Source organism: Lingula anatina, chromosome 2 (genome assembly GCF_051362555.1).
Source record: "Lingula anatina isolate TDL-2025a chromosome 2, LinAna3.0, whole genome shotgun sequence".
Classification (NCBI taxonomy): Eukaryota; Metazoa; Brachiopoda; class Lingulata; order Lingulida; family Lingulidae; genus Lingula; species Lingula anatina.
Window position 1 is genome coordinate 15,611,045 of NC_141768.1, and position 18,806 is coordinate 15,629,850.

At 35.8% G+C, this 18,806-nt stretch overlaps 3 protein-coding genes across 32 annotated transcripts in view; 2 read left to right on the plus strand and 1 right to left on the minus strand.

Annotated features, from left to right (window-relative positions):
* LOC106157441 (uncharacterized) overlaps positions 1-6,280 on the plus strand; it is a 38,760-nt gene extending 32,480 nt beyond the window's left edge. For 20 of the 28 annotated variants that reach the window (XM_087003588.1, XM_087003594.1, XM_087003590.1 and 17 more), the window contains 11 exons: positions 234-449; positions 676-891; positions 1,194-1,409; positions 1,700-1,960; positions 2,471-2,752; positions 3,285-3,539; positions 3,795-4,010; positions 4,278-4,547; positions 4,807-4,959; positions 5,165-5,237; positions 5,437-6,280. In XM_087003588.1, coding sequence (XP_086859714.1) covers positions 234-449; positions 676-891; positions 1,194-1,409; positions 1,700-1,960; positions 2,471-2,752; positions 3,285-3,539; positions 3,795-4,010; positions 4,278-4,547; positions 4,807-4,959; positions 5,165-5,237; positions 5,437-6,043 — 2,765 coding nt within the window. In that variant the 3' untranslated portion in view covers positions 6,044-6,280. The remainder of the gene's footprint in view (positions 1-233; positions 450-675; positions 892-1,193; positions 1,410-1,699; positions 1,961-2,470; positions 2,753-3,284; positions 3,540-3,794; positions 4,011-4,277; positions 4,548-4,806; positions 4,960-5,164; positions 5,238-5,436) is intronic. The other 8 variants (XM_087003602.1, XM_087003598.1, XM_087003577.1 and 5 more) reach the window with 7 other exon arrangements.
* A 68-nt stretch (positions 6,281-6,348) lies between these two features.
* On the minus strand, positions 6,349-9,517 carry LOC106157442 (transmembrane protein 179). Its single transcript, XM_013533096.2, has 4 exons — positions 9,173-9,517; positions 8,450-8,584; positions 7,989-8,079; positions 6,349-7,719 (listed from the first exon to the last, which is right to left on the minus strand). Exons 1-4 carry the CDS (start codon positions 9,457-9,459, stop codon positions 7,558-7,560), a joined length of 675 nt encoding a protein of 224 aa, XP_013388550.2. The 5' UTR covers positions 9,460-9,517; the 3' UTR covers positions 6,349-7,557.
* Positions 9,518-9,655: 138 nt separating this feature from the next.
* On the plus strand, positions 9,656-16,809 carry LOC106157444 (pre-mRNA-processing factor 39). 3 transcript variants are annotated; one of them, XM_013533097.2, is made up of 15 exons: positions 9,659-9,878; positions 10,145-10,278; positions 10,570-10,695; positions 11,209-11,324; positions 11,653-11,820; positions 12,151-12,403; positions 12,586-12,741; positions 12,986-13,150; positions 13,447-13,573; positions 13,823-14,031; positions 14,332-14,391; positions 14,726-14,907; positions 15,108-15,191; positions 15,461-15,596; positions 15,958-16,809. In XM_013533097.2, the coding sequence occupies exons 1-15, from the start codon at positions 9,812-9,814 to the stop codon at positions 16,012-16,014; spliced, it is 2,040 nt and encodes a 679-aa protein (XP_013388551.2). In that variant the 5' UTR covers positions 9,659-9,811; the 3' UTR covers positions 16,015-16,809. The 3 variants fall into 3 exon arrangements, with proteins under 3 accessions (XP_086859731.1, XP_013388551.2, XP_086859730.1); XM_087003604.1 differs by having other exon boundaries at positions 12,631-12,741; XM_087003605.1 differs by lacking the exon at positions 14,332-14,391 and having other exon boundaries at positions 9,656-9,878.
* Positions 16,810-18,806: the final 1,997 nt, after the last annotated feature.

Below are 18,806 nucleotides of genomic sequence, written 5' to 3' on the forward strand. Positions count from 1 at the left end.
TGTAACATGCTAACCAAATTTGTTCCTGTGATGTGTCCCACTTGTTTCTGTGTATAGTATGTTTATGTGTAACATGTTAACTAAATTGGGATATGTATTGTTCAATTTGTAACTATTACGCATCTCTCTCTTCTTATTATGTATAGTTTTTAGCACTAACACAGCAAAGATATCCACTTATCATACAAAAAATAAATGTAAGAAACTAACCTATGAGGCATTCTGCATATCAGGAGATAGTCTCGGAGAATGGACACCTTGGGGAGTCATGGAAATGGCATCAGGAAGATTTATAGAGGGAGAATGCACAAGACCATGTGATGGTGGAGTCCAGTTCCGTGGTAGACAGTGTAGAGGCTCTCAGAGCTTCTGTATGAGTCAGCAGTTAGAAGAAGTCCGAGATTGTAATACTCAGCCATGTGGACCAGGAAATGGAACTAACACAGGAGGTAGTTAGAAATATTAATTGAGATATGATTTTCCTATACTTATCCATAATCTGTAAAGAAAAACATTTTTTTCAGATTTTCTTTACCCTTTATCTAACAATGTATTTATCAATGGCTTTGAATATGTGTATTAATATGTAGTACCTTAAGTCTTACACTAACTGTTTTAAGTGATACATGTAACTAGAATTTTATGTAATTAATCCACATGATCAATGTACAACAGGAGATAACCTCAGTGAATGGACACCTTGGGGAGTTGTAGAAAGAACCTCGGGAAGATTTATAGAAGGAGAATGTACAAGACCATGTGATGGCGGAGTCCAGTTCCGTGGTCGCCAATGTACAGGCTCTCAGAGTTTCTGTATGAGTCAGCAGTTAGAAGAAGTCCGAGATTGTAATACTCAGCCATGTGGACCAGGAAATGGAACTAACACAGGAGGTAGTTGATAAAACTGTAGTTGGGAATTGATACTAATTCTAACACATGTACAATTAGGATGTATTATATCATGTTCCCAAAAGTTATAACCCATTTATGCATCTTGTCTTTATATGTTTGTATGTATGACAATGTGCTGACGTGTAACATGTTTACTAATTTTGGATTTGTATTGTTTGTTTCTGTTATTTGTCCTGCTTGTTTCTGTGTATAGTATTTAGCACTAACACAGCACATATACCCTCTAATCAAACAATAAATGAATAAATGAAACCTAACCTATAAGGTATTCTGCATATCAGGAGATAGCCTTGGAGAATGGACACCTTGGGGAGTTGTAGAAATGGCGTCAGGAAGATTTATAGAAGGAGAATGTACAAGACCATGTGATGGTGGAGTCCAGTTCCGTGGTAGACAGTGTAGAGGCTCTCAGAGCTTCTGTATGAGTCAGCAGTTAGAAGAAGTACGAGATTGTAATACTCAGCCATGTGGACCAGGAAACGGAACTAACACAGGAGGTAGAAAAGAAGAATAATTGTGTTTTCAGTTAATTTTGGATATGATTTCATTTGGACCAAATATCACCCTTAATCAGACTAATCTTCCAATGCTTTTCCAATGAGTTTTCATGAAAAGCTTATATATATATGTGTCTATATATGTGTGACTTACACCAGCACCAACTGATCACTCTAATTGAAAATCTATAACTTTGACAGATTTTTTTTTACTTTGCTGATTGCCTGTATTATGTTGTTATTAATAAACTGGAAAAATTATTACTAACCAAAATCATTCTGCATATCAGGAGATAGCCTTGGAGAATGGACACCTTGGGGAGTTGTAGAAATGTCATCAGGAAGATTTATAGAGGGAGAATGTACAAGACCATGTGATGGCGGAGTCCAGTTCCGTGGTAGACAGTGTAGAGGCTCACAAAGCTTCTGTATGAGTCAGCAGTTAGAAGAAGTCCGAGATTGTAATACACAGCCATGTGGTTCCTCCACTGGAACTGCTGGTGTCACTGGGCCAACAGGGGCAGGTCCATTACCACCCACAAATACTGGAGGTACATCAAGAGTGCTTTCACCCTTGCTATAATCCAATATAGAAGTATAAGCCTTATCCGATGCAGTAATGTCTTTTGTTGTGTAAATGTACGTCTTGTACTTTGTCATGTCTTTGTCATGTATTTGTACCAAGTCAAAATTCCTACCCAGAGTGATGGCAAGATTTATTTGTTTGTATGGTGTTTCCCCTGTTACTGTTTATGTTACACTGTAATGTCTAACATTTTGTTTTGTGCTAACCAACAGTAATATATATATCATGTGCATGAAGATGTATTTATAGTCTAGTTGTGATGGCTCAGCTTAGTACCATGGGCTTGCAACATGCTGTGATTACAAAATCTAAGCCAGGAGAGTAAATGTACTCCTATGAATCTGTAATCCCAATCACAATTACTGGTCCACAGAAGTAGTACCATACTAGGCTAAGGTGTCACAACATAACTGTGAATGCATCTCATGCCTGTCCTTTCCTTACCAATGTTGTAATGTGATGTAAACTTTGACAGCAGCTGGAGGAAGTGGTACTAGCAGTCCCAGCATACCAGGACTGGGTGAGTGGGGTCCCTGGGGTATGGTAGACACATCTACAGGACAGTTTGTGGAAGACATGTGTTCAAGACCATGTGACGGAGGATTGCAGCTACGATCGAGGCGATGTGACCAAGGCAATTGCCAAGGAGCGGAGCTGGAAGAAATTCGTGATTGTAACACCCAGCCATGTTCTGGCTCAATAGGAGCAACTGGCCCAGTGGGTCAAGCAGGAGGAGCTGGTACTGGCAGCACAGGAGGTAGAGTTCAACCCATTGTTACAACACACTGAGTGGTGTCCAAGAGAGACCCTTCTTATTCTCTTTCGAGGATCCTCATTTAGACACCAAATTTTATCAAGGAATGAAATCATATTTTATTGTTACCTAAATCAGTGTTTGTTGCTGTATGTTCAATAGTTTTGAATTAACATTTAGTTTTGTTTTATGTTCTTGTCAAGTTTGTAGATTATTAGTTTTCAATGTTTTTGTATAGAAGACTTTTAGGGCCCTTTAACTGATATTTATGTTATAACTGTGTATATTGTTGGATGTTTGTTATGGAATGTCTGTTGTGACAAGTGTGTATATTAACAAATCAAGGGTCTCATTAATTCAATTTTATACTTTTTTACAGGAATATTTTACCATTAAGATAATGTTTTTCTTACAGGATATCTGTGATAGAATGGTGTTAGGACTGTACACTTGAGAACTTCATCACAGCCCTGCATAGGGGAGGGAAATGTTGTTCTTGGACCATACTAAGTATCTTGCTGCTGAATCTTTTCAGGTGACAACTTCCAGCTGGGAGAGTGGAGTCCGTGGGGTGTGGTGGAGCTGGCCACTGGGAACTTCATCCCAGGGCAGTGTACCCGTACCTGTGGGGGAGGAGCCCAGTTCCGTGGCAGACAGTGCACAGGGGCTGGTTGTAACACTGTGGACCCCAGACAACTGGAGGAAAGCAGGGAGTGTAACACTGAGCCATGCCAGGGGACAGGGGGCAGCACAGGCCCTTCTGGAGGGGCAGGAGGTTCAACAGGACCAAGTATGGCCACTTACGTTCACTTTCGTTTTTGCTTATTTACTGTCACTTTCATTTCAACAGTTCAGTTACGTAATGATTTTGATATTCAGTCACTGGTCACTTGTATTATTCCCATGGTGTGTGGTTACTTTAGCTTTCAATTCTCTTTTTGTAGGACATGGAATATAAAGTTTTTTTACTGCTTGTTATTAGTTTAAGATGATTAAACCTCTTATCTGTCAAAGGCACTAAGCATTTTCTGTGTCTGTTTTCCAGCAGGCGGTGATGTCACTTTAGGCCAGTGGGGAGAATGGGGTGTGGTAGAGCTTGCCACCAATAACTTCATCCCCAACCAGTGTACAACTCCATGTGGAGGCGGCATCCAGTTCCGTAGACGTGAGTGCACAGGTGCGCCACTGGCGTGCCAAGCACAGCAGGTTGAAGAAGTGAGGACATGTAACCAGCAGCCATGTACTGATGGCAGTGGTACAGGTATGTCTAGCCCTAGCTGTCTTTCACATGATCCAGACAGATTTTAAATAGCTGAAGACACATAAGGTTTTAGTTGTATTTTTGAAAACAACCTGCTTCTCACTGAACAACAGATATAATGGTAGATGTCTCAAAGATGTTTTTTCTATTTGATACATTTTGTCATATTAATATACAATTGTAACTTCACTTTTAAATTGTGATAGAAACTACTAAGTCTAAAATGAAAAAAAAATTCTCACCGAGTCTGTCTTCAATGCATATCAGGTGGAGGTGCAGGAGGCAACTACGAGTGGGGACCCTGGGGACCATGGGGGGTAGTGGAACTGTCATCAGGAGAGTTCATCGTTGGAGAATGCACCCTTCCTTGCGGTGGAGGATTCCAGTTTAGGACCAGGAACTGCTCTAGGGGAGAGTGCCCACCACCATTCCCACCAGATGCCAGCCAATCACAGAGGTGTAATGAGGACCCCTGTGAAGGTGGTCAGGGCGGCCCTGCACCTGGTCCACTCCCTGGACCTCAAGTACCACCCCAGAGTAAGACAGTGTTATATTCAGGCTGCTTCTATTAGTACTTTGCTGAAGAAAAATGCATTTTGCACATTGTGGGGCTCAAGTAGAATGCTTTTTTTTCTGGCATAAACAGTACTGCTCACATCTCAAAGTTTTGCTATTTGATGTACGATTGTCATTTTCAAGAGCATGTAATATTCTGATTTTTTACATTCTGTCAATTCCATATGAAAGACAATTTTTATTGACATATATTTTGATTTCATATGTTTCTCTTTTCCAGTTTCTGGATTTTCCCAATGGACAGATTGGTCTCCTTGCCCAGTCCAGTGCGGTGGAGGTAACCACACCAGAAGCAGGACATGTGCCTCAGGAGACCCCAGTACCTGTCAGGGAGACCTGGTACAAGGAAAACCATGTAACACCATCAAGTGCAGTAAGTTATATATTTCAGATATTTTTATTCATGCATTGCAGATATGGAACATTTCATCGTTCTTATGGCAACAATGTCAGAATTACATGAAGTACTTTGTCATATATACGTTAAAAGAGGTATATCACATACATTATAGGAAACTGTTTTTCAGTTGTTGATAACGAGTGAATTGACCTTCATTTTCGATGCCTTCTCTTTTTAGATTCTATAGTCAGTGCCAACATGGTTGATGCGCACATAGCACTCAATGGACAAGACTCTGGATTCTCTTTCTTGTAAGTGTTTCTGAAATCCTATTTACAGTTTAGCATATTTAACTAAACATTTATGAGTTACTTGAATATACATTAAGATTTGAAATGTCATCCTGGGAATGTATAAGAAAATCAAAGTTTAGTTTTATGTGATGTATTTGTTTTTCTTTGGATGTTTTTTAATTGTCTTATCAATAATATTTTTTAAAATTTGTTCCAGCTGCTGGATAAATCAAGAATTTAGCAACCAGTGCACATTCAATTCTCCGGGTGGCACTGCTAATGCCTACTACATGGATGGTAACGATGACAAATCCGAGGTGTACATCCGTGAAGACTTCACGAAGAACGACTTCACACTCTCTATCTGGGCCCGCCCAGTCCAGGTTGATGACAGAATCCTTCTTGCATACTGGGACTGGCAATTCGCTTGGCGCCAGAAGTTCCTGTTTGGAATCAAGGACTCCCAGGTTGAAATGAAGGTTCGCAACGAGATGGAGGAGGACCTGTACGATCTCCGTGGTGGTCAAGTGAGAGCTGGAATGTGGAACCATATTGTGGTCACTTACCAGAAAGCAACCAACACCATGAACATCTACCTTAATGGAGTCAGAGTGGGCAGCCAAACCATCACAGATCCTGTCAAGAACAAGGAAATTATGCCTATGTATATGGATAGATTTGCACCAGATGTTTTCCAACTTGGTTGGATGCCAAACCCACAGAACGAGCGTGCATACAATGGCCATATGAAGGACCTGTTGGTCCTAAATAGGTCTCTGTCAGATAACGAAGTCCGTGCTTTGTTCCAGGAGAACTTGTGGTAAACGGTCTGTTATAGGGAATTACTTTGCATTGCACTGAATGTGCAGATTCTTTGCAAACTTTATAGACTCTTTTTGAACTCTTTATCATATTACATACCAAAGTGAGATATATTATTGTGATTATTTTCAACTAACATGAATTGTCACTGAAAGGCTTTAGAAGGTTAATGATTATTTTTCTGATTAACATTTTGTAAGAATACAACCAGGACAATAAACATGTTATGCTTAATCAAAGATTTTTTTCCTTTTTTCTCCATCTCAACAATTTGTATGATCTAAAATGATAACTTAAAAAGCTTGAAAATAGTCATATCTGAATTTTATTAATCCCTTTTTGAGGAATACAAATTAATTTGAATAAGCTTATAAAAAGATGAGAAATACATATATACAACCCACCTGAAAATCGATGCATAAAACATTAGTGTACAACCCTGGCTTATCCTCGTAGATGGCACTATTCACAAATATCCATCAAATAAGCTGACTTAGCATATTGAATCTTTAAAATTGGTTTACTAAAAAGGGTTTAAACTTGATTAACAAACTTTCATTGAAATATAAATAAATAAAATACAACGACATTTGTAACCAATGTGTGAGTTGGCATGTAACATGGTTCAGACAGTGTTAGATGTGACGTGTTGGGTGTTACAGGATGCCGAGTATAATATCACTTGCGACTAAATTGTCAGAGAACCAGGATTTCATCACCTAAAAAGGATGTTTTGTGCCTTAAAACAGACTATAAATTTTGAAAGAAGTAAAATAAAGGCAACTTAATCCTGCATACTTAGGGCATTTGGATTTCAATAGATGATAACAAGCAAGCAATATACATTTACGTCCTGCAAATGAAACTGATATTTCGGGGAGTTTCCTTTTTCAAAGTTATAAACCTGCTGTAGCATCATATTTTTTGGCATTTTCTTAAAAATTGCACAAAATATTGAACTTAATAAGGGACTCGTACTAAATTTTACAGCCCCAGTGACACAGGGCTTGCTGCTGCTTGGAGAACAAATTTTATCCTTTTTCACCCCCTTCATAGTTGGGACTTTGAGAATATTTGATAGTTTATATCAAATTCACATTTCAGTGTGAATATTGTAGCCTTTTCTATTATAACATATTTGTAAATGGTCCAAGATTCATCTCCAAGCAGTCGCAAACCAGTTGTAACAGGGGATTAATCCACTATTAAACACCTCTCTCTTTTAGTAAGGCCTCTGTCCATGTGTCTGACAAAGCTAATGAAAATATCACTTTTGACTACAAGAAAAAACTTCAACTAATAGTTCACCTAGGCTTCTTATATAGAGATATTAAAAGAGAACTAAACTGTGACAGTCCTTCAAGTGTGATTACTGTCACAGACACTTGAATACCACTTAAACTTCCTCAGCAAATGCTTTGTCTAGAAAGACATCACAGCAAAGGCATGAGCTAACCCAGAGGGTCCTAGTCTATGCTCAATAAGTAGCAGTCTTTAATCTGGTCTATCATCTTTATTATATGGTTGTAGGCCTATTAGGATTAACTTTCTGTATTAACCGCTCTCTCTCCCTGTTCATACTAACTAGAAAGTTTTCCAGTCTGTTGTATTTATAAAGCTGGTATCCACACATCACTGCCTGTACAAGCCAGCAAAGGAACACAGCCCAACTGGCAAACTGGAAAGAATGGATAAGTATAAGAAAAGTGGCTGGAACTCAGCCAGAAGCTTTAACAACTTAAAATGTATAACAGTTGAAACAGGGTTACTTGGATAGGAAAGTTTTCCTGTTTTTTTTTTCACTTTATCATCTTGAAGGTTTATCATAATGTACAACAGAACTGTTTCAGGAAAACTTCACAAATAAAACCTTTCTTTATATTTTACTTTTTATCAAGACAAAGAACAATTGTGAATGCAAATCTGTCATCACTTTTTTCTACTTACTTGAGCCATTCCAAACTGGACAAAGTAGCCACTTGTTTTTATATCTGGATAATTACTGATCTTTATGTCACCAAATGATGAGTCTTCACAGCTGAAAGATTCAAAATGATACATCCTTGATGGTTAATTGCATGTCATCCATGTGTGAAGCACTTTTCATAAAAAAAAAATATATATATATATATAAGCAAAGTTGTTGAACAAGTTCTAAAAGAAAAATAAAGACATTTTCTTCAAATAAAACTTATTTTATTTTCATTATTTACTGCAGCACCAAGTAAGGCAAAAACTGAATACCATTGAGCATCAATTTTTAAACTCATATGTTTGAAACCTGAGTCATAAAATTTCTCACATTACTGGATCACAGAGCTTATGACATTCTAACAAACTGTGAACTGATGCAAAGTTCTCAATAATTGTTTGAGTGCTAAACAGTCCTCTGCTGAAAACATGCTTACCTGTCTCTTGCTCCATTATTAGTTATTACATTACACCAGTGAGAAAACCCTGAACTGAGGGTAATGGAGGAGGCAAAAGTCATAACAGTTGCAGCACCACTGACCAAAACTGCACCAAAAGCTGTTAGCCAGGACCTGGAGAAGTCATTCAAATGTAAAGACTCAGATATGAAATGAGATTTAAACATTACATCATACATGGGCAGGTCATGTGAACTCCAGGGCCCCGTAACTCGAAAGCATTGCACATTGAGACCATATAATGCATATAATATAATATAATATAATATTTTCACATGTGCCTGTCACATGAAAAGAGAGAGATTATAGATACATTGACAAAGTATGCTAACTGAAGCTTTTTTTTTCTAATTTCACTAGCTGACCCAACAATATGACTGCCCATTAGAGATAACAAACATACATGAATACGTAGTACATGATTATCAATCATAATAATCATCAATAAAGGTTGATTATAAAAGCGTTTATGCAGATTTTTTTTTTCATCTTGGTTTTAACAATGTTTTTGGTCAAGATGTTACTTCACCTGTGAAACTTTCTGTGTGGGGGTACAAAACTTTAATTTGTACCAGTAAATTGCATTAATTTTCTTACAAGTTATACACTTGTACTTTAAAAATGACCGTCACAGTGCGCTGGTTCTCAAAACCCAAGGGAAATATCATTCATTCATGTCATGCTTGATAACGGGATACTTACGGCTCCCTGTCCTTGTACAAGTGAACTGACATCCATATGAAATAAAAGAAACTAGCAATACATGTCACACATCCAAGAAATATACTGAAATCACAGCCGCTGTCTGGTCCAAAACTCACAGTTATTTCGTCGTGTGTTTCATTCCATGTCCCTGATGCAAAAAGCAGACAATGTCCTAGAAATTGAGACTGATTTGATCCAAGTGGGATGAATAAAAAGAATGAGATTATGAATAAAAGCAAATAGCCTGTCACTTGTGACAACACGAGGACATTTCCTAGTCCCATCTCTCCGCATATACTCTTTCCGTGTTTTGATCTCGTGACGGGATTTCACAGTATAGCCTCATTCTGACATCAGATACTATAATTGAAAACGGCTATTTGTCCCGAATACGAGTTTTGGCTGAGGAGAATTTCCCATCCCAGCATCCCAGTGAAATTTGGTTATTTCTCCATGTAACCAAACGTAATATGCATTTAGGAAGTTTACAGGCCTAGATCTGCATCTTTAAATCCTTATCATTAAGACATTTTGCTTCTTGTTGTGCATTTAATTCTGGTTGTTTTGTTGTCAAGAATAGGATACAACGCTGATTTGTCAAGTAAAATAGATTTTAAAACATATGTAGCGGCGTACATGGAGTGTTACCCACAGCTCGACATGGCAGACGAACAGGTTGTGCTGCAGCAAATGGAAGCTCAAGGTAAAGCTCTATAAAGCAATTAAATTAGGTTCATTTAGGTATCTTGCCTTGCATCTATGACTTAAGTCTTTTTCACAGATAGCTAAGGAGCGCTGATAATCGTATTATGTCCCCTTTCTAGTCTCAAGTGCTTTTACATATGTGAGAATTTAAAGAAACACGAGACCGAGTGGAATGGCAATTGTTCCACACATTTCCAGTTACTTTTCTGGTGATGCATGTCGTTGTTAACTGGAAGGTTTTTCGCTACTATATATCTATTTCAGAAACTCACCCTGTTGCAACAGGGATTTCTACAGTACATGAGGAAACGCCACTACAAAAATACTGGAAAGCTGTGAGGGACAATCCTTCAGATTTTACTGGGTGGACATATCTGCTGCAGTATGTAGAGCAAGAGGTAGGGAACATTTTATATTATGAACATGAATGAAAATCCTTACAGTTACTAGTTCTGGACTGTTTCAGCAAAATTTTTGTTTTCTATAATCACACAGCTGTAAATGTTTAGCTAATTTAGAATATAAAATTAAATGCCAAATTGAGGACCTTGTGAAGAATATATTTTAAAATATTTAAAAACTCTAAAGTATTCTTTAATTGCTAAGTATTATATTTTAGGAAAAGCAAAATGAATGTTCAAAATCTACTTTTCCTTTCTCATAGAGATTTATGATCATTTTCATTGTAGGGAAAACTTGAAGAAGTCCGTGAGGCATATGATGCTTTCTTTGGCTGTTACCCATACTGTTATGGATACTGGAAAAAATATGCAGACCAAGAAAAAAAGCGTAAAAACCTGGATAAAGCAGAAGAGGCAAGTTTCATAGTTGAGGATTGTTAATGAGCATACATTTATTGACTTGGAAATAAGTACAGTAATGACAGTGCTCACTCTGTTTAAGCTTTGATACAAAGATTGTGATAAAACAGTTGCGTTTTTGTATAATTGATGAGATTTTTATGATACAAAAATCTCATCAATATACTACTGTTATGTTTTCATTTCTATACTTTTAGTTCTCAACATGACCTCAAATGGGAAGCACATTGGAAGAGTGGATGCAACTCTTCTGTAGACATTTATCAATTTTTTAATGATCGTAAAATTCAAATACTGTCATGGTGTAAGCCACAATGACTACATCATATGGACTGCCTGCGTCACCATAGGAACAAGCCAGGAAAAAGAAGACATCAGCTGACATGGCATCCAGGTGGTTGCATTGAAATCGTGTCAAATTATGAATTTCCAGTTGACATTAGCATCAATTTTGCTTCCTTTTCCTTTTTTCTACCATTTTGTTTAATTGCAGCTTATACATTGCAGGTGTATGAACGAGGACTTCAAGCCATCCCCCTGAGTGCAGATTTGTGGCTAAATTATATAAGCTTCATTAAAAGTAAATATGCAGATGCAACAGATCTGGAACAGCGAGTTCGGAGGTAGGGATCCAGTCCCACATATTTAATACTTTTATTTGTCCTATCATAACATCTTAACAGAATCTTAGGATTTATGTAGTCTGTTAGTAGTTATGAATCCCTTGGGTACATTTGTATTGATTTGTGTAGGGAACAATAACTATCACGGTGTTTCTTTTGTTTTGCACATATTTTCATGTGAGCAAAAAATACAATTTACCAAATTAAGCTTGATGTTCTTCTCTTAAAAAGTTGTTCTTTTAAATCATTTCCCAATGTCCTGAACATAAAGTTATTTTATATAGGCCTTCCTTGGTAGATTTAATACAAAATAATGATAATTTTGCAGAATATTTGAGAGGGCAATCACAGCTGCTGGGACTGACTTCAGATCTGATAAACTTTGGGATGCATTTATCTCCTGGGAGAAAGAAGCCAATAACTGGCAGAGAGTGCTGACATTGTATGACCGTCTCATTGCAATACCAACTCAACTATACAGCCATCACTTTGATAAGTGAGTTGTAATGTGGTGAAACTCCTGGAATGGAGTTATCTGATGGGTTTTTGTTAAATATGTCATTTTGATTAACGTATAATATTATTTATGTTTTAACTATGTTGCTTCGTAGTGTGTCGTACTTTATTTTGTCAGGAGTTGTTTTCTTATAATATTTTATATCATCACTCTTGCAGTTTATGGATATTGCTATACTTAGTTAATGGGTATTAATGGCCAATTAATATGGGCCCTGTTATATCTTTTTCAAATGTAAGAACCTTTCTGGTGCATAGTTAAATGTTTCCCATCTGGTTAATAAGTAATGCTGTCAAAATTGTTTTTCAGTCTAAAGAACTTTGTATCAGAAGTGAAACCAAAAGAGATTCTTAGTTTAGATGAGTTCTTGAAGTTAAGACAAGAAGTAGTTGCAGAGCTTGGGCAGACTACTACTAATGAAGACTTGGGAGAGGATGGAGCCCCAGGGATGGAGGATGATGCACCCCCTGGGTTAGATGATGCACCCCCTGGAATGGAGGATGAGACCTTTAAATCAGAATCTTCACATCCAAAAGAAAGCAAGTCTGATAAAGACAAAAATGTAGGTTTATTTCATTCACCTTTTTTTAATGAAATCAATAAAAAATTAGGAAAAGTGAAAAAGGTATCAAACTAGCCAAGAATCAAAAGTGGAGAGAAAAGTATGCAAATTGTAATTTGCTTCAATGGCATTGTTATATTTTTCATAAGTAATAACTAATACTTGGATTTTTGGGACCCAAGTGTGTTCACTTGGAAAATCCCGACTTTCACTTTGTTTTTGTTAAGCATGATGATCCAGAGACCAAGCTGCTAAGAGATAAAATCATTAGTGCTAGAGAAGCCATTTACAGAATCACAGAAGAGGAAGTTAGTAAAAGATGGAATTTTGAAGAAGGAGTAAGCATATAAAACATTTTGTACAAAATATGGATTAAATCACCTTACTGGTGTAATATCAGTGCAAAATGATCTTAGATGGAAATATGTAAACATTGGATCTTTATCAAGTTTTTTTCCCCAGAATTTTATGCCAAGTTGTAAAAATCAAGATATTTAAAGACTTGAAATGTATATGAAACTGTATTAAAAATGGGATGGAATTTCGTTTAAACATTGGAAATGTTTGCTGATATCATTTCAGATTCGCAGGCCATATTTTCATGTGAAGCCATTAGAGAGATCCCAACTCAAGAACTGGAAGGAATACCTTGACTTTGAGTTGGAACATGGTACACACCAAAGAATAGTGGTGTTATTTGAAAGATGTATAATTGCCTGTGCTCTGTATGAAGAGTTTTGGTTAAAGGTATTATACAAGCTTTTATATGTATTTGAGTTAAATTAATTAAACAGTTTTAGTTAAACTTTGAATCAATTGTGTCGTTTGTTTTAGGGATAAAAATTCTCTCTGTATGTGAAAAATGAAGTTCAGAACGATGTTGAATATTGCGTAGGATGTACAAAAGCGGGAGAGGGGGTGTAGGGGTAGTGATGGCTTTTGGAGTGGTCATGATTTCATCCTTTGTTTGTCATTGTCTAATTTATTTGAAATTTGAAGTAGAAAGGAAAGATTTCCAAGCATGGCTATTGTCATGATTTCAGTATGCTAAATACCTGGAAAATCACAGTGTGGAGGCAGCACGGAAGATGTTTAAGAGGGCATGCTGCATTCATTTGCCAAAGAAACCGAGTATTCATTTGACTTGGGCAGCCTTTGAGGAAAGGCATGGTAAGCATTTAGTGAGTTCATGTGCAACATTTTTAATCCAGTTGTTATTGCTGTTAGAAACATATTTTTGGAAAATCATTAAGAGCAACAGTTTGAGATAGAAAACAATAGAAAAAAAATATTTAAATGTTCACAACTATATTTAAATGTGTGCTCTTATACTTAGGTATAGGCAAAAGGGACATGTTAGTTCGTGCTACTTGATTTATGAATTTGCTCTCGATTCGATAAGGTTTTACCATATTTCAGGTAATTATGAAAGTGCCCTTGAGATCTTGCGTAACATAGAGAAGAGAGTCCCAGGACTGGTGATGGTTCCTCTGAGGAGAATTGGTCTAGAACGTCGTCATGGCAACCATCATCAAGTACATGAGTTATATCAGGCTTATTTAGATACTGCCACATCACCAGAAGAACATTCATTCCTCTCCTTGAAATTCTCTAGACATCTTTTGAAGGTAATGGTCCAGTTACTGGTATATTTAGTTTGCTGGAAGTTTTATGAGATTTAAGTAGATAAAGGGGTATGCTGGATAAAAAATGTTAGAATGTGTGACCAATTTTACCCTATTTGATTACCTACCTTGAAGATTAATTGGCTTCATAGACAACAACATTGTAAGCCAAAAATAATTCTACATTGATTTTTGTTAATTTAAAAGCCTTGTTAAACTTCTGCTTTTGATAAAGACTATTAGATATAAACTAAGGTTCATTTTCTCATAATGTGCTAGCAGTATACCATTTGAATATTCCAGGTTAATAATGACAGAAAAAAAGCCAAAGAGGTTCTTTTAAATGCATTAAAAAAGGACCCTGTAAGTGTTAGAATGGTGATGTAAAGAATCCATTTTGTGATTATGAGTTAAGACAGCACAATGATAACTTTTTAATGTGAATGGTAACAGAAGTGAAAACTTGAAATGAAGATTTTTAAACATTAAAAGCAGTTCAGTAAGGATACAGTAATACATAAATGCAAAGTATCAAGGTCTATTTCTTTCTAAGAGAAATATAAGTCACTACTTGTTCCTGTCAATATCCATGCTTTTCGTAAAGATCACTGAGGAACAGATGAGTTCAAATTCCTATATTTGTGTTTTTAGCTTGCAGTCTGGAGCCAGAAGACTAAAAGTTGTGTTTATATTTCAGAATAACAGCAAGCTTCACCTACAGTTACTAGATCTGGAGTACCAAACCAGTCCCCTTGTAGAAGACGGCATACTAGGCATTCTCAACAATGTTTTATCCACTGAAATGACAATAGAAGAAAAACTCAAGTTCTCTCAGAGAAAGTTAGAATTCCTAGAAGACTTTGGATCTTCCATAGAAAAGTATGTCATTGATAAAGGAATTCACATTACGTAAATTGACTTTTTGTATGCTTCTATCATTCTTGACTGTAGCTTGTAGGAATAATGTCTTGGGTCATATTACTGTGACAGTCATTACTTTTATGGTTCACTTTCCTGCCAGCTTTAAGTTTTATTGAATATGATGATCTGTCTGTAAATGAAAATAATTTTATTTTCAGGCTTGTGGAAGCTTATGATGATCACCAGAAGCTGCTAAAAGATGTTGCCAATGAAAAAAAGAGAAAAGCATCTGAATCTTTAGGGTAAGAATCTTTTTTCTTTTTTTTTTTTTTTTTTTTTGCACAGTTTTGTCTGTTTTGCATAATTTTCAGTTTTTTATTATTTGTGCAAGAAGTTCATTCCTAATTAATAATATTTTGTAAAAGAAGTTTGTGTACATACTAATATAATCAGTACATTAATTTATTAGATAAAGATAACAAACACTAGAATCATTGATGAAATAAATGAAATTAAAAAAAAAAACGATATGTTATGTAGACCAGACTGACATTTGAGATTGTTACTATAGTGAGGACCCTAATGCAGAGAAAAAAGCCAGGCAGGACAGTCACAATGGTCACAGTAAAGAGGGTGCTGGAGACACCACAACAGCAGCCATGACAGACCATTCCAGTTATTATGCAAACTCCTGGGCTGGATACCATGTATGTACTGACTGGTTGACTGTTTAAACTACATAGAGTCTTTATATTGAAGAGTAGCAGACATTTGAAAGATATTCTTTGATGCATATAGTGAATTAATTTTGTCTTTGTTAAAAGCTTTTGTAGTTTTCTGTAGGTTTTAGAAATGGATACTTGTTAAAAGTTATTTTGACATTAATTTGTACATCAAAACTTAAAACAAGTTGAAAGTGCTTCAGACAAGAAGAGATTCTTATACAGAAAAATAAACATGAAATATATTGGAAGAACCTCAGTAAATTTTTTTTTTATGTGAATTGTCTCTTTTTCTTTTGATATGAATACTTGGTGGTATTTATATATTCAAATACATCTCTTTCAGCCTGGTTACAACTATGGTGCTTGGAGCTACTCAAATCCCTACTATCCTCAAACATAATGATGACTTTGTAGCAGCAGATGAAACTGTTCCCAGCCATTCTTTCTCAGGTCACAACTGACTGGATAAAGGATCTTTAAACTGGAATTCATGTCTTGTACAACTTTAACATGATTCATTAGACAAAAAGAGAGGGTGTCCATGGTGATTCCTTTTCACTTGCCATAATCAACACATTACCAGCTTGAGATGGACAAAGCCATATTTATTCTACTGAAAAACACCTCTTGGAAGACTGAATAAAATGTCACTTGTCCTGGCATTAATTAATATTCCTCATATTTTTGAGAATGCTGTAATGAATCTAATCCTGTTTTGACTTACGATGTACATGATGTACATCGTGCAGTTAAGATATTATTGTTTCACAAGTAATAAAGAGAATTAATTCTTAATCTTTGGGCTGTCAGTAGGTATGAAAAAAAGAAGAATCCTCATTTCCTTACTGCACTCAACAATACAGTGTCTTCGGAGAGAAAAAAGTAATATGGCTTCCTTTTTATCTGTAACATAGCATACATACAGGGAAATTGACTATTGAAAGCAGATCTTTATACAAAAGACTACTGCTGATATACATTTTCAACATCCGAATTGTGCAAGTTCTGTAGTAAATTGTGCAGTTTGTGTAAATATTTGAAATAGTTTTCAAATCATTTTTGAAATGCTCAATTGCTGTATTCATATATTTTTGTAATATTGATGCAAATTTATTCCAAGAACCACTGGTGTTGCAATACCTATTAACAGATTTATGAGGGAATATCAGAAAATAAATATGCTCCAACAATTAAATGTTTTTATGTACAGACACAGATGTGTCTGTACATATTGCCATCACCTGCGTCTGTCGTCGCCGATGCCGATGCCGATGCCGATGCCGATGCCGATGCCGTCGCTGGCACTTTCCTTGTAAACACGATAAGTGGAAGGCAGTTTTACTTTTTGGCTTTATATTTACAGAGCTGATGAATATTCATAAAACGCAGGTCAAGTTCGAAAATCAGCATGATCGGGCCATTATTGTAGAAGTTATGCTGTTTTTTCACTTTTCAGCATATATGCAACCTTGTAAACACATTTTAAGGAAAACCGTTAGGCCTATTGTCATGAAACTCACAGGAATGGTCAGTCTTACTAAAACGCAGGTTGAGTTCGAAAATCAGCATAATCGGGGCATTATTTTAGAAGTTATGCTGTTTTTTCACATTTCTTCAGATTTCCTCAGATTTAATTCTTAGGCATGTTAATAGCCTTATTATTTAAGTAATAAGATACGTTAAAGTGTTTGTTTGACATTTCCTGCATCTTTACAACATTGTTAGTTGATTATGTAAAAATGATGGTAAACTTGTTATCGTGTATTGTGTAATAAAGTGTCAAAAATGGAAATAAACTCATATCATTGCAGTTTGTCAGATTCAATCATTCACTATGTTCAGAATCTCAGAATGGAAGAAATTGGACATTTAACACTGTTCTATTGATATTTTTCACATCTCATCAATTTTCTTAGTTGATCTTATAAAAATGGCAGTAACCTATTAATTTTGTTTTATGTTAAAAAAGTGTTAAAAATGGAAATAAACCCATTTCAGAACAGTGCAGTCTTGTTTACATTTTGGCATCTTTAAGTCGTGACTTTGAAGTTCCATCGGCCTAAAAACCTTTGTTAGTCACCTTTACTATTTGTCCATGATACTAATATTTTATTATTAAAAATTGATGATCATTATGCTGTTAAACATTATGTAATATTACATCAAAATTTGAAAAAAACCTATTTTGGGCACTGCTCCCATGATGACCATTTAAGAAAAACCATGTCACTTACTGTTCTCAAACAGTACAGTTGATATGTACAGATGTGTCTGTACATATTGCCATCACCTGCGTCTGTCATCACCGTCGTTGCTGTCACTGTCGTTGTCGCCGGCACCATGCACTTTCATTGTAAACACGATAAGTGGAAGGCAGTTTTACTTTTTGGCTGTATATTTACAGAGCTGATGAATATTCATAAAATGCAGGTCAAGTTCGAAAATCGGCATGATCGGGCCATTAATGTAGAAGTTATGCTTTTTTTTTCACTTTTCAGCATATATGCAACACTGTAAACACAATATAAGAAAAACAGATAGGCCAATTGTCATTAAATTCACAGGAGTGGTCATTCCTGCTAAAACGCAGGTTGAGTTCAAAAATCAGCATAATCGGGCCATTATTTTAAAGAAATGCAGTTTTTTCACATTTCCTCAGATTTAATTCTTAGGCATGTAAACAGTTTCATTATTGAACTAATAAGATACGTAAAAGTGTTTGTTTGGCATTTCCTGCAATTTCACAACATTATTAGTTGATTATGTAAAAATGATGGTACACTTGTTATCGTGTATTGTGTAATAAAGTTTCAAAAATGGAAATAAACTCATATCATTGCAGTTTGTCAGATTCAATCATTCACTATGTTCAGAATCTCAGAATGGAAGAAATTGGACATTTAACGCTGCTCTATTGATATTTTTCCCATCTCATCAATTTTCTTAGTTTATCATATAAAAATGGCAGTAAACGGTTAATTTTGTTTTATGTTAAAAATTGTTAAAAATGGAAAAAAAAACATTTCGGAACAGTGCTGTCTTGTTTACATTTTGGCACTTTTATAGTTGTGACTTGAAGACCTTTGCTAGTCACATTTTCTGAATATCCATAATACTAATATTTTATTATTAAAGTTGATGGTCATTATGCTGTTAAACATTATGTAATATTGCATCAAAATTTGAAAAAAA